The following is a 21,993-nucleotide window of genomic DNA, read 5'->3' on the forward strand; positions in this document are numbered from 1 at the left end:
CATTAGAAATAACACTTATTTTGCACTAAGCCTTGGCGGTCCTTGTCAACAGTGACTCTCTCAAACTATAACTGAGAAACTTGAAAGTGCTGATTTCTGTGCCAACCTCCCCTTAACAACTGAAGACAATTGTCTCCAGAAAATCAAAACGGGCAGTGAATGGGCCCCTTGTAGTGTGATCTGGCAGCTGCATGTATATTCAGTAGAGTATATAAAGCAGTGCATCTTTTCGAGGAGCCGACACTGGCCCCCTGCCACCTTGACACGTTGGAAAGGTTTCATGTAATAGAATTATAGTGTATAAGGCAAAAACGTATCACTCTTAATCACAGCATGGTGAAACTAGCAGCAGAGTAATTGGAATGAGTGGGTTGGAGGGGAATTGTCTTTTTGCTTAATATTTAGGAATATCTTTAAGTCAAAAGCAGCATTTTAAAAAAACCCTGGTTTTTAATAATTCCAAATAAAAATGTTATAGGATTTGCAAAACAATTACTAGGGACATAGCATGGGAACAGATTAACCCCCCAAAATGCTTTAAATTGGAGCCCAGGCTTGTGGTCCTTCAAAGTAAGACTTCACTGGGAGTTGCTTGTGCATAAGGCCTGATGGATCACCTCCCCTAGTCTCCTAGTTTGAAAATAGGCTTATACGCACTCCCTGTACCAGCAGAGGCAGATTAAGGAACCACAGTTAAAAGCCTGTGCAGACTTATGCACATTTAATTCTATGCAATTGACTAGGGGATTACTCACATCCATGAAATTAAGCACATCCATGTCTGCAGCATCAGGGCCTTGGGTCAGTAAGCAGCATCTGTTTTGCTGCTTTTCTCCCACTACAGAACATCAAAGAGTCTTCCCCTCCCACATGCCTGTTTAAAATAGTGGAAAGGGGAAGAAATTTGGAAGAACTTGTGTTTGCGTCACCTTTTTTTTTATTATTATTATTTTAGAAGTAAAAATTATCAGTTTTTTTTTTTTAAAAAGTCAGCCTTCCAATTTTAGTTTGTTAAAAATAATACTGCAGCTTTTTTAAAATCTGAAAACTGTGTATAGTACTTAAGTTTGCAAGGCACCAGAGCGGTTTATTACAATATTTAGAATTAAGTGTGGTCTCCTTTGAAAGAAAATCTAGAGTAGCTCTGTAAACAGCTGTGAAAATGCCGATGCCTGGATTAGATGGAGCAGTTCTAGGGAGCAAGTTGCTCCGTTTCATGATTCCATAGCTTTTACTATTAAATAGCAGGCCTCATTCTCCACTACCTTGAGTTACTGTTCACACCAAAGTGCAACAGTAGATGTACGCACTACTCCATTAAAATGGCAGTGATTTTACACCTACTTCACACAGGTGAATGAGAACACAAAGGAAGGCAGATTGGGCCCACTAAAACGTCTATTGTAAAACTTTTCACACGGCTTTGATTAAACTTGATAGTTCTTAGCACTGGATTATAGTTGACCTGATTTTTCTTTTATGTACTGTGAGCTAGGAGTGTGGGGTTTTTAAGAATAAACCGATATAATTGTCTCCATACTAGGTTTGCACAGTACAACTTGTGTGTAGACCTGCCCAACGTGTCACACTGATGCGAACAACCACTGAATGTACAACTAAGATTGTTTTACTGATGTGTAGAATATAGCTCTTGTAAATGGGTAGCAAAACAAAATGCAGATTACTAATGGGTTAATTTTACACTGCACTAGCTAATTAGCATTTTATTTGTATATGCCTAATGAGGATTGCACATTTCAAATAGAAATAGAACTTGGGTGTTTTGCACTTTAGTACAGAGTTAAGTTATAGCACTTGTGTACTAAACTTAGAATTTCATCATTTAACACTAGAATTCATGTGTCTTGCTGTAATTAAAACCTACCGTTTTAATGGAATACTATCTGTAAAACTACGCATGAGAATATTCATTGAAACTAGTCCCCTACTTACAAAACAGGAGAGAAAAGCAATGTGAGAGTCTTGCGAGATGAGCACTGTGTACTCGCTAGTAGAGTGTAATGACAACTTTAAATAAAGCTTTGATTTTTTTTTTAACTTTGACAGTCGTGCATGTTACTGATGGTTTATTTTTGGTAAACACTGGATTACTTTAAAAAGTGAGGCAGCAAGAGAAAACAAGACTTTTTTTTACAGGTATAAAAGGCAATCATTGTCAAAAGCAAAGTTGTAAAAGACAAGATGGAGGTAGATCTGTTGCTAGTTTGATCTGATGCTCTGTTTAGAACCAAAACTAACAAATAGAAACAGGTCAGCATGAATACTTCAGTGATCTGAAATGTGGAGGAGTTTGAGATTTTCAAATATTATACATTCAGTCCTACCAAAAGGCCAGTCAACTTCTGCTTTGCTAGACGATAAGTGAAATGGTATCTTTCTCTCCGGCTATCTAATTTTCCCTATTCTGCATTAGGCCTATGTCATCTTATTTGAAAGGCAGGAACCCAGGCATGCAAAAGATAAAATGCTTTAACGAACCCAGTAAGTGAACAAAATTTGAATTGCATATAACATTTGTTCTTTTAAAAAGAAAAAATGTAAAGCTCCTGTCCTCCAAATCTGCATGCTTAACATTTAAGCACCTGAGTACTGCTATTGACTTCAATGGGACTACTTGGATGCATAAAGCATTTGTAGGCCCAGAGCCTAACCTCCCTGAAGGAGGATTTCTAACAGCTTGTCAAGGCATGGCTTAGATTGGAGTGTAGTTTGCGGCTTAAAAGCTATCAAAAGAAACCAATTTGTTGGTCAGGGTTTAACCAAAAAGTGACAGGAAGGTCTGCTGTGTTTTGTGTGGGACTTAAAGGGACAATAGCTTAAAATCATGTACATTATTGGTGAAAGTAATATGTAAAATGATTCACCGGAAGAGAATTTCTACATTGTGCACACTTCACAGCACTTTCTCTATAGTCAGTTACCTTCCTTTTGCTCTGTGGGTCTCACACCCAGCAGGGTGGGGAAGAAGCATTTTTAAATATGGGAACATGTGATTGTAAACCCACAAAGCGTGGCAGGTACAGTATCTGGGAGTATTTTAACTTTTCAAACCTGACCATATCCCTTAATCCATTGTTAAGTGAGGGTCGAAGAATTCTTAGACCATACTAAGTAAAGAAATTTAGTAGGAAATTAGAAATTCACAGTGAGCAAAAATGAAATAAAAAGGTCTTTACCCTGTTTAACATGAGGAGTTCTCAGAATGCCCATAAGCAAGAGCAGCACATTTAAGGTACATGTTTCTAACCAAACAAACCAGAGACCAGGTGTTCCAAGACAAGTAGAGCAGTAGTTTTGCGTAAGATGTGTTGGTGCTTTGTATTAACTATGGAGGGACTTTATACTCACTACCATGATATTCCTTCTGGTAAATTACTGCCCTTGATTCTTCTCTGATCTCACAGGCTTAATATTCTGGTCTTAGTATTTGTATTACAGTAGCAGCCAGAGGCCCTATTCAGAACTGAAGCATAATTATGCTGAGTACTGTGTGTCATTCAGAAATGAAAAGAAAAGTGCCTGTTTAACCCTTCTGTGGAACATACTGTATGAAGATCACTTGCTTCATCTGAGTGTCAGGTAGCATCCACTAGTGAACTCTGCTACTGAGATATTAGGTAGACTCTGCTGTTCTGTTAATCCCTCTAATTCACATAGGCAGCTGTAGATTATTTGGTGACAGGTTTTTCTGCCCATTCATTCAGGTCAGAGTTCAGCAGGTAATAAAAGTTTTAAACAGAACACTCACTCCCTTGTAAGCTGCTTCCATCCATGCCTATGAAACCTTCAGCTTACTTGAAATACAGGAAAAGATGTCACAGCTAGACTCCAGGAGCAGGAAATGGAATACCAGGGGCCAGTTAACCCAACTCTAACTGGAACATGAGGTCCTAAGAGTCACAGCCCTAAAACTTCATGCTGTGAAAATATAGCAGATGTGTTGTTCAGGTACAGGACTGGTAAAATTTTGACTTATCAAGAACATCCAAATGTCACAGTTGACACGAGTCAGTCCTGGATTCTGTGTACCTTAAATGCATTGATTGACTCCAGTGTGACTGGGTGTGTGTGAAAAGGAATGCAGGGTTGGGGCCATAAAGGTGGTGTGGTGGCTAATATACACTGCTTCTTTTAATGAGACATATTTCACATCCCAAGTCAGCATCTGTTTTTATTTAAATAGCCTCAGAAGCTGTAGGAACTCATTAGCAGTACCAGGATATATACACATTATCTTTTAGTTGCAGGACATTTTTTATGTATCGTGTTCTTCCAGTCACGGTATCCTAGAATTTCAGTGCACATGTTGGCTTTTGAGGACTTTAAAATGACAGATGACTTAAAAGGGCACTGAGTAAGTGTACCTCTTGGTCTCACAGCTTTACAGTCCCTGTAGAAATACAAGTGCATTATACATCTTCACCATTTGATATTAAAGCCAGAGTTCATTTTCTCCACTGCATGGTATGCCGTGTGCAACGTTGTTCCAGCTTTTTCTGAGTTTGTACCACCCAGCCACTGTTCATACAGTTCTTTTACAGTGCGGTTCCTCTCTGGAATTTCAGTCTTAACAGATTCATACAACTTCTCAACTTGCTGAAGCAAATCCTTGCTGGAGTCACCTTCTGCTCTGATCTGACCACCTCCATTTAAACAGCCTAGGTGCAACAAGAGAACAGGACTGTGGGTGTGGAAATGCTTTAATAAAACTTTAAGAGCAATTAAAAGCAACTAATACAAACCAATTACCTCAATCTGCAATTGACAGTAGCAACATAAGACTTCATCAATGAAAACACAGATAAGTGGGGAATGAAACCAAATACTGTAACATGGTGGGACCCACAAGCCCTATAAAGGAGCCTATTGGTCAACATGGCCCAGTCCTAGTTCAGAATGGACAGCAATGCATGCTGATAAAAGGACAGGGAACTAGGACTTCCTGTTCCTCAGGGAGAGAGGGGAAGCTGGAGAGGGAGCAGGAACTTGTGGCTCTCCTTCAGACAGCCTGGAAAAGGACCATGCTTAGAGCAAGGCAGGAATAGCCTTTGAGTCTCAACTGAAGGAAGGAGATGGAAAGTCCTGCCCTCTCCATAAACAGAGGACTCAGAGGGGGAGTTTGCAAGAGTGGTGGATGACTGAAGAAAGCAGCTGGGAGGGGTCATGGGAAGAAGCTAGGGATTGCAAATGAGGGGGAGCAGTGTGCCTGAAACCAGAGTCAGCTACATAATGCCTAGTTTGGACCATGCAACCAATTCTTCAGTGCTGGGGAACACGGCTACTAGTTGAAGATTATATGGACCCTAGAGGAGCAACTGAGGCCCAGAGAGGGTGAAGAATGGCTAGTCAGAGCCAGTGTTTGCTTTGGACTCATTTACCCCAGAGGGATGGAGTTTTCCTAATTTAGCTGGCTGACTAAATTAAACTGCCCATGTATCCAACCAGAAGAGGCACCAGCACTCCCTACACCAGAAAGGTAAGGGAATCTATTTAACACTTTCTAAGAAGTCTAAGAATTTTTTCTACATGTTACTCCTTCCATTTCTCACACCCTGCAATCCTCTCGAGGTCATAGTGTAACTCTTGAGCTGAGAATATGGCTCTACCTCCCATCAGCCAAATGGAAGGAGTTGTGCATTATGAAGGCAGGGAAGGTAACTGAACATCACTGACCGAGTTGAAGGGAGAAAGATTGAGAGAAGTGGTCAAACTGTTTCTAGCTCATTGGACCGGAGCACCTCCTGTCTCTAAGCTAGCTGAAGAGCAGAACTTTCACTTTTGGATGGCTTTGGAAGCATTTGGGTTTACAAAGCTAGGGGCAGGGCAGTGAGCAGGTTTTTAAAAGATGAATTGTTAATTAAAAATTGCACCCAGTTTTGACATGCAGTTTCAATCATGAATATAAAGTAATTGCTAAAGAATTGTTGACTACTACATTTAAAAAACAAAATCAACACACCTGACTTAACAAAACACTAACACACGGCCTCTAGCTTTCAGACACACAAACAGACATGAAGGCTTCATAGAATCATAGAATATCAGGGTTGGAAAGGACCTCAGGAGGTCATCTAGTCCAACCCCCTGCTCAAAGCAGGACCAATTCCCAACTAAATCATCCCAGCCAGGGCTTTGTCAAGCCTGACCTTAAAAACCTCTAAGGAAGGAGATTCCACCACCTCCCTAGGTAACCCATTCCAGTGCTTCACCACCCTCCTAGTGAAAAAGTTTTTCCTAATATCCAACCTAAACCTCCCCCACTGCAACTTGAGACCATTACTCCTTGTTCTGTCATCTGGTACCACTGAGAACAGTCTAGATCTATCCTCTTTGACACCCCCTTTCAGGTAGTTGAAAGCAGCTATCAAATCCCCCCCTCATTCTTCTCTTCTGCAGACTAAACAATCCCAGTTCCCTCAGCCTCTCCTCACAAGTCATGTGCTCCAGCCCCCTAATTATTTTTGTTGCCCTCCGCTGGACTCTTTCAAATTTTTCCACATCCTTCTTGTAGTGTGGGGCCCAAAACTGGACACAGTTCTCCAGATGAGACCTCACCAATGTCGAATAGAGGGGAATGATCACATCCCTCGATCTGCTGGCAATGCCCCTACTTATACAGCCCAAAATGCCGTTAGCCTTCTTGGCAACAAGGGCACACTGTTGACTCATATCCGGCTTCATATCCACTGTAACCACTAGCCATTCGGTCCCTAGTCTGTAACGGTGAATGGGATTCTTCCATCCTAAGTGCAGGACTCTGCACTTGTCCTTGTTGAACCTCATCAGGTTTCTTTTGGCCCAATCCTCTAATTTGTCTAGGTCCCTCTCAATCCAGCTCTCAGAACTTCAGAAATCCTAAAAAGTCTTACAGCAAACCTTGACCTACCAGCGAAAGTCCCTGTGTAGCCTTACCTGATGGGCAAGCCATGACTTCAACATAGTGATACGGTGATTTTCCTCGTTTCAGTTTTTGCACTAAGTTCTGTATGTTTCGAAATCCATAAGCCAAGGCAAACTGCAGCAGGACTGTGCCATCCTTTTCCAGTGTCACTTCCTGGAAATCCTTGTTTCTAGGGAATAAAAGCAGGCAAAATCATTTGTCTAAATTAATTCTCTATTTGGAACTTGACTGAATACTAGAGAGCAAGTTTATTTGAATAAGCTTTTGCATAAAACTTCAAGAAACTGTGTCCTTCTTTGAGGCAGCAGAGGACAAGAGAGTTCTTGGGGAAGAAACTAACCTCCATAAATCTAATTAAATTAGGGACCTAAACCCCAGTTCTACCTCAAATACAAAAGGAAAAGTGCGTAAAGATGAACATTTTTATGTCCACATATGCAGATGTCACTCTGGTGAACATCAATTATTGGTGTCTTTAGTAGTAACAGAACAGTTATAACGCAACTAACTACAAAACTAGAGAAACAGTATGCTATGGAAACCATTTTCTCCAAACTGATGTTTGTACACTTCTTAATGTCAATCTCCAGTCTCGCTCAGTCAGACAATGGGCACACTTGGCAGCTCAGATCAGGCCAGCTGTGCTGCTCCCTGGCCAAATAGCCATGCACTGCACATGGTGGCTGGGAAATACGAGAACAACTTGTGCATGGATTCCTCTTAGCATCCCTCAGGTGCACTCACCCTAGCTGACCACTTTGCTGTTGCTCTTCAGCAGATCAAAGCCTATCAGTGTCTGGACATAAAAATCCCCATGTTAGTATGTACTTCTATAGGGCCCTACAAATGATACGTTATACACACACCTGGGAGGCAGGCAGGAGTCTCATTTTAAAGTGAGGCACAGAGAGATTTAAGTGACTTGCTCAAGGTCTCTCAGCAACTGGGTGGCAAAGTTGGAAATACAACCCAGGAGTCCTGACACCTACTCTTCTAAGCTAACCACTAGTTAACACAATTAGGGAGGAGGAATTAAAATCCCAACACATCTGTTTTAGTGTCTGATGACAGGTGAAGGGCTCCCTCATTTCCATGAGAGCTTCAGCTGCCAGGTTGTTCTAATTTTTTGCTGTAGCTTAATAGTGGGGAAATCTACAATGCAGAACACTATGTGGGTGATGGGGAAGGGGTCAAGAAAGCACCAACGGAAAAGGCTGCACAGACTGCTGGCTGATTCATTGCTAAGTTAACTGTGGGAGTAGGGAGCCAATTGCCATGGCTTGCTGTAAAATGTTTAACACTGAAGATTGCTCTTTGATTACCGCCAGGAGAAGAGTGTAAACAGAACTGCACTGAAATACAGCAACATAGTTTCAATTCCTTACTTTAAAGGTTTGTATTGAACTTCATCCACTTGAATCCCAAACAGTTCTTTTGCTGCATACTTGTATATGTGCTCCAAATAGCCCCCAGAACCGCCACCAGAATGGCCAAGGAGCTCCTCTTCTGAAACGCTGCTAAACCTAGGGAAAAGGGAAGAAAAAGAAGGCCCCTCTTTGCACCTGCTTATAAAATAGGATACCCAGTGCTACATCCATTGGCACTGAGAATCCGATTTCAACGACGGTGAAGTAGTTTCAGACCACAAGTAAAAAAGCCCTTTTCCCCTCTTGAAACAGAATTACTTCACCATGCACAAGAAGGAATTTGGAAGTAATACGTAGCCAGCTGTAATTTAGTTTCTTGAGACCAGCTTCCCGTCCGATAGCATGAACTGCCCGGTATTGACTAGTGATAATTTCAGGGCTATGTAAATTTAACACTACACTGTCAGGTATGGGCTTGATCCAACTTTTAAAACTTTTAAAAAGGAAAATTTGTTCCAAGTCAAACATACCATCTCCCGATAACTTTCACTGTGTCACGGTTATCAGAGTGTTTACGCCTTAAACTCTAACATCTCTGCTAATCCCTACTACAAGTGTCTATTTGAACATCTAACGAATTTTGCTCAGACTTGTTACTTTTCTGCTTCTATAATGGTTAAACTGAAGCTTCCAATTAAAAAAAGGAGACTGGTTGCAGAGTCTAGCTTTACATGACCGTACAGTCTTAGAGAGCCCATCCAATAGCAACCGCCTTCAAACATGTCCACTGTAGGAATTTCTAGAGCACCTATCACACCTGGGTATTTAAACAGGTCTTCCACTTCATATCTCATTCATGGGGGGAAGGGATAGCTCAGTGGTTTGAGCATTGGCCTGCTAAACCCAGAGTTGTGAGTTCAATCCTTGAGGAGGCCATTTAGGAATCTGGGGCAAAAATCTGTCTGGGGCTTGGTCCTGCTTTGAGCAGGGGGTTGGACTAGATGATCTCCTGAGGTCCCTTTCAACCCTGATATTCTATGATTTCCATTTCTGAAGGATCCATGTCCACTCTGCAGAATAACCAGCAACCCTATTGCTGAATTTTGTTTTTAATTGAAAGTAGTTTTGCTGCTTATGCACTTCTCTCCAATAACAGGGAAATGCCAATAGAACAGCCTCCATGAATCCACTTCAGACCCAGAAATTGGGACTTATCCCAAAAGCATTTATATAGCGGATGTTCCAGTACAACTGGGATAGCTGGGAGGGGAAAACGGCCTCAGTTATCAATTCTGGCCAGCTGGTTTCCATACCCTTAACCACCGAACTTCTAGGAAACCAGGAAGAACAAAGGCCAAACCTCTTGAACTTTAGCTCAGTCTTTCCTAGAAGCCTGCAAGCTAAAGGGGAACACTCGTGTTTATATGGCCTAAATAATGCCAAGAAAAGCCAAGGGTCAAACACCTCAAACAATTCCAGTAATCTGACAAGGCACAGCTGTCTATTTGGAAGGTCAGTGTAATGCTCCTTGAGAATAGCAAACCACAACAATGGCTTTTGTTATGAGAGGATAATCAGAAGAGCTATGTGCTTATACCCACTCAAACAGTTTTCAGAGTGGTAGCCGTGTTAGTCTGTATCACAAGTACTCCTTGTTCTTTTTTCATCAGTGTGACACTTGCATTCTGCTGCTCACAGCTGCAGAAGGGAAAACACCTGGGATTTCAGTCAGATCTAAGATGTTGCCACTTGCAGATCAAAATCTCAGCCTTAGAACTGTGAAAGACAATTTTTCACCCTGTAATCAGCTTCAGAGGCTATTTTTAACTCAACTCTTGTTTACAGGAACTGTGATTCATTAATAAGTGTTTCAGTGTGTCCAGCCTCACGTACTGCTGCTCTATGAAAAGGAGGAGGACAGTAAGCCCCATCACTGGCTAAGGCAAGCCGTAATACCAGCAAAAGCACAAGGATTTTTGGCACTTGTATCATTCTTGCTGCCAAATTTAATAACCTCTTAGTGGCCTTTTCCACATGCCAAAGGAATAAATGGAACAACAACCATTTGACTGCTTATGTTAATCCTCCAAATTCTTGGGAATACGTGCTGTTTATGACCAGTCAATTTACTGAGTAGGTTAAGGATCGCAAAAGGTTAGAGAGGAGCATTATCATCACTAAGCATGAGACATAATATTAAACAAGCACTTCTAATAAGTTAGCCAAAGATTTTATCAAAGAGTTAGAGATTTTGTTTGCTGCTATGGAAATGTTAATGATAAAAACAACAAGGGGTCCGGTGGTACCTTAAAGATGAACAGATTTATTTGGGCATAAGCTTTCGTGGGCAAAAAACTCACTTCTTCAGATGCATGGAGTGAAAATTACAGATGTAGGCATTATTATACTGACACATGCTCTAACCATGAGGCAAAATCTTGTACACTAGCCTACAGGGCCATGTACATCTATTTTCTTCTTTAACAGCTTCTAGGGAAATACTGAATTTGTAACACTTTAGTTTTATTAGTGTATCAAAGTACTGCAAAGTCACTTTCCACGCACTGATGAAAACACATCCTTTTAGTTTAATGTGCTATGGAATACTGCAGCTAATGCCAATTTAGATGAATAAAACATCTGATTTCTAAATCCTCTAAATTCTTGTAGTCACTTAGCTTTCCATGCAGTTGGCATTTAGCCAGCAGTTACTTTTCAGTTAAAGCAATTAAGCAGTCTCATCTGCTTTGCACATGTTCAATATGCTTTTATTGAATAAGAGAATGCCTAGAGACTAGCTGAATTTACCTTGATATTTTCTCATTTGTTCTTTAGCACTGGAATACATACAGTACTAAAAAACTAAACATAGCAGACCTGTACATTTCTGTATGATCATATTATATTCTCCATTCTAGACCATTTCATTTTTCCATTTGCTCATTAGTTTCTAAAGTTGTGCTTGGTGTAATGTCTCTAAAAACACAGATACAGTGTGAATGTTAACTATATAAAGTAATAAAGATTGGACAGAAAAGTGCAGAACAGTTATGTCACTAACAATCTTACTAAGTGAATTCATCCACTTCTGCTGCTTTAGAGAAAAACAGCTCTTAATGGTTGGGCTATGAAAATAAGTCTACAGCAGACAGTTACCTTCAGCGTCTCTTAAAATGCTTACTAACCTGATCTTGCAGATTGCACAGAGCAGTTTATGATGCACTATTGTTCTTAACAGATTCAAAATCAGTATGACAACAGCAAAAATCGGAGTAAGATGTACAAAAGATGCAAATATCTGCAACTTTTGTAGTGTTAAATCATTTGTGGAAGGGGCAAATTCTGCTGTAGAACCTGGCTGTGAGAGAGTATTTCAGTAAACGTTTAAGGGAGATCATTTGTTCTTACATGGTATCCAAAGGAGACGCGTCCACATCTGACAGAGAGACTCCCTTTTGTTCCAACAAGCGTAGAACTTCTCCTGAAACAGAAACACCGGTGTAAGTGTTCTCTTTTAGGGTAAAGAAAAATGTTCATCAATATGAAAGCCTAAATCCACAAATGTAATTAATGCCAACTGTCCCCTGGTGACTATTTCTTCGTAACTTATTTCACTTCTATTGTGTGGCAATTGGAGATGCTCTGCAGGAAAGCAGTCTGAACCAAGAAGGCTCAAAGGTGAATGCAAAAAACATTTCAAGTAGAAAAGTTTTCATTGGCTAATGTCCTAGAAAACCAAGCGTTCAAATGCAAAAATTACTGACAGAACAGATAAGAGGTCATGAAAGCATATTTTACAAAGCACTCTAGTCTAGTGCGTATCTGTGGGTCAGAGGACAAGAGAGGTGAAGCTAGATAGCATAGTCTTCATGGCATTTCAGAGCATTCTTTTAGGATCAGCAGCTACTACCTTATATCATAAGAACCAATGGAGGACCTCTGGATCCCTTACCCGTAGTAATTACACAGTCAACCTCACGAGTTTGGTACTCTTGGCTGAAGAAGTCTGGTCTTGAAGCTTCCAGTTTTTTGTCATAACAGGGCATTACTGTCACATGGTAGGTCTGGTCAGGTGAAAAATGCTGCCAAAAAAAAAAATTTGTACAGTTGCACTAACTGCTATTAATTAATTTAATTAAGGCACAAGTAGGAGTGGATCAGCTAGAAGCCCACTGTGCTGCTAGAAATCTCCTTTGCTGCTAACAATTTCAGTACCTGAATTAATACTTTCTGTTCCTTCCCAATTGTGCAGGAAAGAATAATAGAGTAACAATCTCTGTAGCAAGCTTCAATAGCTTTTTTTTTTGGTTTGTTTCCTCTATTAAGCCAGACAATCCTGGCTGATTTAGTTAGTTAAGAGTCCATAATTACATGAGTAGTCAGATGTGTTTCATATCCATTGCCCCAGGCATGCAATGACAATTTATATTCTGCAACAGCAACTCCAGGAAATTAGCTGAAGACAGGTACAAAAGTTCATCACAATCCAAGAAGCTCCCAGGGACCAAGGAAACAAGTTGTTGAATCAAGGCCATTGTTTCAGTATCTCTTGTCAAATGCTCTGAGTACACCTCTACCCTGATAGAACGCTGTCCTCGGGAGCCAAAAAAAAAATCTTACCGCGTTATAGGTGAAACCGCGTTATATCGAACTTGCTTTGATCTGCCGGAGCGCGCAGCCCCGCCCCCCCGGAGCGCTGCTTTACCGTGTTATATCCGAATTTGTATTACATCGGGTCGCATTATATCAGGGTAGAGGTGTAGTTGCCAGATGTCTGAGTTTATTCAACAAAAGCGTTAAAACCAATGTTCATGAATGGATAATCAAACATGGCAGCAGCAATGCTCAAGTTTCTTGGTGGATTCAACTTTTGGCTATAAGAGTGACACCAGTCTTTAGACATCAAAGTGACATTTAGAGGAATTCCAGAGGCAACAATGATAGAAAAGTATTAAATCAAACTGAAATAGAAACATTAAGCTGGGGGGAAAGCACATAATTTTTTAGTAAGAGACTATCTGCATGTAAACATGAATTCAAGCTCTCTAAGATCGTGGTAGTAGTTTGCTTTTAGATAGGAAAAAACCCCCACCAGAAAAGCAAATAGGATGGTAGGAGAGATGTGACAAATCCAGTTCTTCTGGATTTGTTGAATAACGGATTGAGGTTTTAACTGACCTTTTCAATGCCAAACCTGAAACTCTGCTCCCATAGGCACTGGCAGGGAAAGAGCTAGGCAGCTAAAGGTGGTGGTTGAGGGGGTGGGGTGGGTGGGCTGCTCTAATACCAAATGTTGGAAGGGAGGCGAAGGAGACACCAGGTGGCATGAGTCTGATCTTAATACTCTCTCTCCAATTCTAAGCTTCTCATGAAATTAAATGGAGATGATAGACAGGCTGACTTGCTAGTGATCTACAAGATTTTCAGATCTGTAAATCAATCCTATTTAATACAATGTCTTTAACAATGTTTTAAACACCGCTCAAGATCTAATGTCTACAGTTTCCTGTTAAGCTTTACCTGCTGTTTTGCAAAGTGACCCTTGATCAAGGAGCCCATGACCTGCTGTGGGGACTTAGTGGTACTAATGTAAGGAATAACAAAACTTCCATGAGTTTTCTCCGCATAGCAGATCCAACCTGCGAAAAGATGAAGTATAATTAATCAATGCACAGACTTTCAGTGGCTTCAGAATCAGCCTTATTACCAGCCAATAACAACCATTTTCAGCCTCTCTTCTGCACACGGTATAGGAATAGCTCTTACCAACAGGATTCTGGGACAAGACTAGCTTCGCAAAGTAACAATGCACTTAAACATCTGTACCGTTATGGGTAAGAACTTCCACATTTCATGTAATCATATTCAAGAACAAATGTCTTTCTTTACAAGACCACTGAAGACATTTATAATATCCTCACAGCACCGTAGTCCCTGTCTAAGTGGAATGGAATGTTAACAGACATTAAAAGAGAACTTCATGGCACCAAGAGCAAGTCTCACTTCTGCGTGGTTTTAGCCATTAACTTTTTCAGTCATTTATTACACTCCTCTAGTGTGCAGTTAGTCTGCCACATTATCTGACCACTTCTATAGCCATTTTTAACTATTTTACAATATACCTGGACAGGCAGAGGCCAGCATGGGCAAAGCCTTTTTATCTTCAGTTTGCCTTTGAAAGCGTCGTACAAACTCTCGTTGGCTCTCCAGCAAACTGAAGTTTCTTGAGAAAGTTGTATCAAACACATAGTGCACACCTAGATAGCATAGAGATATTAAAGCCACCAAAAAATTGACAAATGCTACAAACTACACCACAAAAATCCAGCCCAATTAGATTAAATCCTGGTATTTTTACATATTTATAGACTGCTGTAATTAGAAACAGAACCGTTTCCTAGTACGTAAGAAGACAGGCTAATAGAAAAACTGAATGAGAAAAATGAATTGATGATGGAGTGTTTTAGGATCCCTTCCCTCACATTGATCTTAATATGCCATCAAAGTAACAGAGGTCTGAATTCCCATTCATGTTATGATTTTTGAAACAGGCACTTGGAAGTTTATTCATGCAACTTCTACAGACTTAAACAGAAGTTGCACTTGGAATGTTAGTAAGCTATACCCCAAAATTTCATCTGCGATTACCAAAAGGTAACAAGCTTGCCTAAATTTTTTAAGAATGCTGTCAATTTCTTTGCTGTTTCTAGAGGCGTCATCTTAAATCTTGCAGCTAGTGATGCTCTGGATTGTGGTGAAACCGAAACTATAACTAGCTTCTGTTGATTAGGAGCTGCAGTCTGAAAAACAAGAAGTTTGGAATATTATTATTTCCTGAACAGTTAAGATACAGCATCTTTGATATGTTCGTAATTTAGAAGATACTTGTCCATGGTTTTCTTTTTAAAGTATGATCCAGTGGGGGAAGATGTTGCACTTCCAAATCAAGAGATTACTATATGAAATCTTATGATCCTGTCACAAACCTATTCTGACAATTTTTAAAATTCAGAGGAACACAAATATGTTGTGCTGTGGATGTCCTACAATACCTTTTGGTTCTTGAAGACTAATCTGGATACAGAAGATCTTCTTACACATTATTTTACCTGTGCATCAGCAATCAAACAGTATGATTTTCAAATTCTTGAGCCTACCTGCTGGCTACTGCATCAGTTGAGTATCACCTACCTTATTGGAACTTAACACTTTGTAGAGCTCTTCATGGCTCTGCTGAGTGATTAACACGCTTTCTGCAGATGTGATGCAGCCACTACAAGCTAAACAATCATTCAGGGTAATTTTAGCCTTTTCAAGCTTTTGTGCTCCTCCATCCTAGAAAGAAACAGATCAGATCCATTTCTAGCCATAAGAATCAGAGATCGGTATGCAGAACATGTCAAAGACAACCTGCTACATGGTACTAAGAGAATTTTGCCAACATGTTTGAACTGAGTAAGTCAGTTTTCAACAGGGCCGCCCAGAGGATTCAGGGGGCCTGGGGCAAAGCGGGGGAGCGGACATAAAAAAAGGCACCACCCGCTGCGGCGCTTGTACTCACCGGGCGGCGCTCCGAGTCTGCGGCAGTGGCGGGTCTTTCAGTCGCTCCGCATCTTCGGCAGCACTGAAGGACCCGCCGCCAAAATGCCGCCGAAGACCCGGAGCGACTGAAAGGCCCCCCGCTGCCGAACACCCGGAACGCCGCTGGGTGAATTGCCAGGGAAGGGATTCTCGGCCAGGGCTTGTGGGGCCCGGGTCAAATTGCCCCACTTGCCCTCCCCTCTGGGCGGCCCTGGTTTTCAAATGACTTTGTTTTTGGGGGCCCCCCCATCACCCAACATCACTCTTCAGTCAGACCAAACTGAAAGTCAGAAACCAAAATCCTAACCTGAGCAGCAGGGTACTGATAGCCTTAATCTCATGGCAAACACTGCTTTCACCCACTAAATGATGGCTGCTCTAGGGCACAATCAGACCCCTGCGCACCTTCCTTAACAGACACCAGTAATGCAGCAGGCTCCATCTTCGACTCAACACAGACATCACACTCTCTTGAAAGAGCAGCATCTCAAGTTTGTGCAGGAAGTACACCCTAACCCCTGAAGCTGAGAACATCATTTCTAGAATGCTCCCAGCTCACTTAACCGCCAAATTGCTGTCATTCTACTTTTGCAACCATGAAAATAGTTCATTACAACTCCGCTGGCTTTGATTCTATCATCAGCTAGTTCTAAAGGTTATGCAATTACATGACAAGCCACTTTACAAATATCTTTTAAAGAATCAGAACGAAAAATAAAATGAATTACCAGCAGCTAGTCACATCTATTTTAATTGAGTACCCACTCCCACTCTTTCAAATGAGTAACAGTGACAATGGACATCATCTCAGACTGAGTGATTTACATTGTTATCACTTTTGCAATCATTGGGTATCAGATATTTAATAGTTGTAACATACTTATGTGCAGAATAATAAGGTAATTTATGGGTTTTTCTACACAATGATTACAAGGGGAAAACATTCTTACCTGATTGATTTGAAAATAGCTCCCATCATCTTCAATTCGGATCTTGGCAGCTGTTTTTCCAGGTTTCTTTTCAACTTTTATTGGCTTTACACAATCCTAAAACAGAAATAAAGTCAAAAATGAAGGAGAGGAACCTTTAAATATGAAAGAGGCAGGAGAGGAAAAGACTGATTGAAACTGGACAGAGTGTAAACAAAGATCAGTTCCAGAGTGGAAACTTATCTCTGGTTTAAGCTGCATTGGATTCTTTGTTTAATGTGCAATCTTACAATTCCTGTAACCACCAAGGAGACAAGCAAAAAATCAAACATACAAAATCTGCTTACCCCATTTTTACAGAATGAACACTTTTCCAACATCATAACCAAAACTATAGAACAATTTTGCTGCCAGTGTGAAACACTCAGATTTAAAGAAGTCTTGCTCAAAACAGATGACTGAAAAGTTCTGTCCTTTCCAGAATCCCGAAGGGCGATCAGGAATTCTTCATTGTGAGTTTTAGCAGACAGGAGGCGTGGTCATTACATTCAACATGTGGCTATTGCCAATGAAATTTCATTTGATGTTGAGGGCAAGCAGATGACTTTATATGGACTGTTTCCGGTTTAGTGTGTTAGAGTTCAGTGACTGAAGTCTTGAGGGTGTTTTTATACTTTGCAAGAGTTGCATTGTTTGTGCGCCCACACCTCCCTTGTCTATAAGTCTGACTAGCAGCCTTGCCAGAATTCATCCTGACCTTAAATCATCCTCACTTTACCAAAATCTTTTTTTCCCCATCTTGACTACTGTAAATCCTGCTTCTAAAAATCTCTGCTCTGAATTTAGGGGGGTTCAGAATGCTCCCATTGCAGGGAGGACAAAATCACTCTGATGCCCCAGTTATGCTCACTGAATCTAAATCAAACAAACCTATCCATAGACTTACTCCCCACTTCTAGCCCCGTGGTCCTATGTCCTCTCCTCACTTGTGCTGCTCTGTTAGCAACTCTCTCCAGTCTTGCTTTCCTATTTGCTCTGATTTACAAATGACAGCAAAGCTCACCTCTGTTCCTGCCACTTTCCATTCCCTCCATACTGCAACTACTTTGTGTCGGATGCTGACTGATGTCTTTTCTGCTCTTCTATATCAGCTCTCCTTTTATCGGTTCCATCTGTTTGGAGGATACTATTTACAAAATGATATTCTATTGTAGTCCATAATTTACACTTTAAGGGTAATATTACAGGAGCCCTTGTAAGAATTTAAAAAAAAACATCTTGGAAGATTTTATCTCAATTTGTTTTCCAGCTGTCCTAGAAGTGCAGAAGCAGCTTTTTCAAGATGAGAATGTTTCCACTGGTTGCGTGGTGGTGTTACAAACCGTTACTCAGCCTCCGTGCTCTATTCCAGAGGTGGCTGCACTTCAGTAGTAAAGGAAACAATCCCTTTTCTGGACGTGTTAGAGGAGAAATGTAATAACAACCACCATGCACGGCAATAGCGCCTTCCACCCTAGGCGCTCAGAGCGGAAAAGGAGAGACACAGGGGCATCCACAGCCCATTGAAGCAGAAACCTTATTTCAAATCTACCAGAAAACAACCTATGTGAGGCCAACCATGAGCAGTCAGCATGGGCCCCACCTCTTGGGAGTGGAGTTGAAGGGCAAGGCAAGGCAAAGACCCAGTGGCCACCAAGCTGGGGAAGCCCCTAGAACTCCCCCCACCTGGGGATACCCAGCCCAGGGGACCCTGGCATGGGCTGGGAGCAGGGGCAGAGGCACTCCCCCGAGGGATCTACCCAAGCATTCACCTGACAGGAGCGGGGACTGAGAAGAGGGGGCAACACCATTCATCCCCCTCCACTCCCACACTCTGCAGAACCCCCCCTCCCCCCTTACACCTCCCCCTGCACGGGCCCCTGAATAACCCCCCCTTGCCAGACAAACCTGCAATCACCCATATCCCCACAGCGACCCCCCGCTTTCCAGCTCCCAAGGAGCCCCAATCCCTATTATCCCCCAGCCGGACCCCCCAGTCAACCCCCACCCTCGGCCCCCAGGGGGACCCCCCCGTCACCTAGGCAACTCCCCATTCCCGGGGGGACCCCTCCGTCACCTAGGCAACTCCCCATTCCCAGGGGACCCCCCCCCAGTCACCTAGGCAACTCCCCATTCCCGGGGAACCCCCAATCACCTATTATCCCCCATCCCCCATGGGGATCCCCAATACCCTAGGCAACCCCCCGGGGGATTCCCCAATCCTCTATTACCCCCCCCGGCCACAGTGGGGGACCCCCAATCCCTCATCCCCGGGAGGACCCTCCAACCCCGGCGGGGACCCCAAATCCCCTAGGCAACTCCTATCCCCGGCCCCCGGGGGGAACTCCTCAACTGCCCCCTCACAGCCCCGCCCCCCTCCAGGCACCCCCGTGCCGTGCGGAGCCTCCCCCGCCCTCGCGCCCCTTGGCAGGCAGCCAACCAGCGCGCTCCCCACCTGCGAGGGCCCGATATAATCATCCAGGTCAGCCAGCTGCAGCACCCCGCTGAAAGGAGACGCCATTCCGGCCACGCTGCCGGAAAGCACGCAGCGGCAGCGACGGCGTGAGGGGGTAACAGCGAGAAGCCACGCTGCCGTAAAAGCCGTTCTCACGCTGCCGGAAACCGCGGCGGACGGAAGCCTCAATAGCCCAAACGGAGTAGATTTGCGCATGCGTCGGCGTCTCAAGTCACACCTCAAAAAAAGGTAGTGCGCGTGCGCGCGCCGCCTCCTTGCTGTCTGAATCTGCGAGTCTGGGTGGAGGGGTGCAGCACTCGTTAGGGGGGGATGGGTAGGCTAGTAGCGAGGCGGTGGCCGGATGGGGGTATTTAACCCCTGCTTCGCCAGGGTTAGTCAGGAGTGTTGGGGTGGTGCAGACAGGGGCTAAGCAGCTGGGGTGACCAGACAGCAGGTGTGACCAATCGGGGGTGGGGGGTAATAGGAGCCTATATAAGAAAAAGACCCCAAAATGGGGACTGTCCCTATAAAATCAGGACATCTGGTCACCCTATGAGCAGCCTGCAGGCAGCGGGGCATGGGCTTTCTCCTGCTGCTGCCTGCAGGTCATGGGGGGCACCCGCCTGTTTGATGGCACGTCGCACGTTTGTTGAGTTACAGGCCGCAGGACAGCGCTGATTGCCTAGAGAGACCAAACACAGGCCGCCCAGCAACCCCTTACATTGTAAAACAGTGGCAGCGTGCCAGGGGTTCGCCCCTGTTGTTCGGAGCATTTTTATTTAGCTGATGTTCTTGCCCCACCCCTGCTGTGCTAGAAAGTTTTCCCTCAAAATCGCGGGGATGAAAACAAAAGTTTGACTATCCCTCATGATCCATCCCGAGGGAATGCTGCTCTGCAGCTGGAACACGGCATGCTAGATAAACACGGGTCACTACATTTGCTACTGAAATGTTTCATGGGCATAAAATGGACAATGGAGCCAATTCTGCGAGTGCTCCATGTGTGGGTGGGGCCTCCTATAAATCTTAGCATTTATGACACCTTCCGTGTTCAAAGCGCTGTACAAAAAATAATTCCCACCGTGTCCCCATGAAGTAGGGATTATTTCCATTATGGGGAAAGCAAGGCACAGAAAGGTGAAATAACTTCCTAAGGCAACACAATGAGTCAGTAGCGGCACCAGGTGAAACAACTTCCCAAGGCCACACATTGAGTCCGTGGTAGAACCAGGTTTAGAACGTGGGTCTTTTTGACTAGAAGACCTTCAAACCATACTGTTTTAAGCCTTGTGTATAGAAAGACAGATGGGGCCCTACAGAGAACCTAGCATGACAGATAATGATAGAGAACTCGTATTTGTTCAGATGTTCCTCTATTTGCATTGACTTGACATTAATTACTTTTTTTAAAAGTAATGGTTGTGAAAATGCTTTGATAAAAGGTGCTTAAATATTAGTGATAAACACAGATGGCTGAAAAATAACATGTATTACTAATGGTCATTAGCGTGCGAAGAATAACAACACTTAATTATAATTATTTAGGACCTGATTCTGAAAACACTGTTGTGGGTAGTGCTTGTAACTGTCAATAGCCCTAATGAAGTTTGCAGGATTAGACATACATTTTGCATTTATTTAAGCATTTTACCAACAGCAGTGCTGACTGATGATGGTAGGGCACTGGTTCCCAAACTTTAACAACCTGTGAACCCCTTTCACTAAAATGTCAAATCTCGTGAACCACCTCCTAAAAATGAATATTTCCAGGGATTTTCTCCTTTACCTGAGTATAAATTATAAAAGCCGTGATCTTGGAAATATAACATTTGTTTTTATGACATGCTTATTACACACTATTATTAGTTATTATTTATCATTACAGTATTTTTATTACATTATGAAAACGGCAACAAGATCTCAGTTTCGTAGCTTGTATCACTTTGAATAAGCTTGTTATAAGACACGGCTCCTATGTTTCATCAAGGAGTATCAGATGTGAAACAACAGGAAGGGATTTAAGAAGCCAATTCAAAGAGTTCCTCCTACACAAGCATTCAGGTCTTGAGCAGTCCAGGCAAACAACGCACGTTACAACAAAGCTTCAACTTGTTCTTCATAATAATTTTAAAAACAATCCTAGCTGCCTATTTCATTTTAAAAACAGCAAAAAATATCCACCTCCCTTTCCATTTCTTATAAGGAGTCTTGAAGTTTAAAACTCAGTGTGATAGAGATGCTTTGATCTGCTTAGTTCTTGGAAGTCCAGGGGCTCCGGGCTGCTGGCCTCATGCTGCCCGGAGTCCCTAGGGACAGCTCTGTCTGCCATTGGGGAATTTTTCCCCGAGAACCCCCTGTAAAATTTCACAAACCCCAGTTTGGGAACCACTGTGGTAGGATAATGCAATAATGTATTATCAAGCAGAAATTAAATGCTCCACTTTTTTATATTTTGTTCATTTAAGAACACTGGAACATATATAAATTGAATGTAACCATGCCAATTAGATTAATCATTATAATTCCCCCCTCCCTCCCCAAGAATATTATTATTTAATATTTGGCAAATACTGAACAGCCTACAAGAAAGCAGTTAACACCAAGGGGAAGAGCATGCAATAGAAAAGCTGGAACATGTGGTCTTTTGCATACGTCGTTGCTCTTCCGGGTATGTGAGGTTCTGAAAGAAAAATTTAAAAA

At 42.4% G+C, this 21,993-nt stretch overlaps 1 protein-coding gene across 2 annotated transcripts; it reads right to left on the reverse strand.

Moving 5' to 3' along the window:
* Nucleotide 1: 1 nt before the first annotated feature.
* CIAO3 (cytosolic iron-sulfur assembly component 3) lies at nt 2–19,372 on the reverse strand. Of its 2 annotated transcripts, none has more exons than XM_026650574.2 (11): nt 19,294–19,372; nt 16,821–16,916; nt 15,481–15,624; nt 14,957–15,089; nt 14,412–14,546; nt 13,810–13,928; nt 12,242–12,371; nt 11,698–11,770; nt 8,308–8,445; nt 6,934–7,091; nt 2–4,679 (listed from the first exon to the last, which is right to left on the reverse strand). In XM_026650574.2, the coding sequence occupies exons 1-11, from the start codon at nt 19,357–19,359 to the stop codon at nt 4,441–4,443; spliced, it is 1,431 nt and encodes a 476-aa protein (XP_026506359.1). In that variant the 5' UTR covers nt 19,360–19,372; the 3' UTR covers nt 2–4,440. The 2 variants fall into 2 exon arrangements, with proteins under 2 accessions (XP_026506359.1, XP_024068245.1); XM_024212477.3 differs by lacking the exon at nt 19,294–19,372 and adding an exon at nt 17,147–17,273.
* Between the last annotated feature and the right edge of the window lie 2,621 nt (nt 19,373–21,993).

Source organism: Terrapene carolina, unplaced genomic scaffold (genome assembly GCF_002925995.2).
Source record: "Terrapene carolina triunguis isolate 2854851 unplaced genomic scaffold, T_m_triunguis-2.0 Scaffold93, whole genome shotgun sequence".
Lineage (NCBI taxonomy): Eukaryota > Metazoa > Chordata > Testudines > Emydidae > Terrapene > Terrapene triunguis.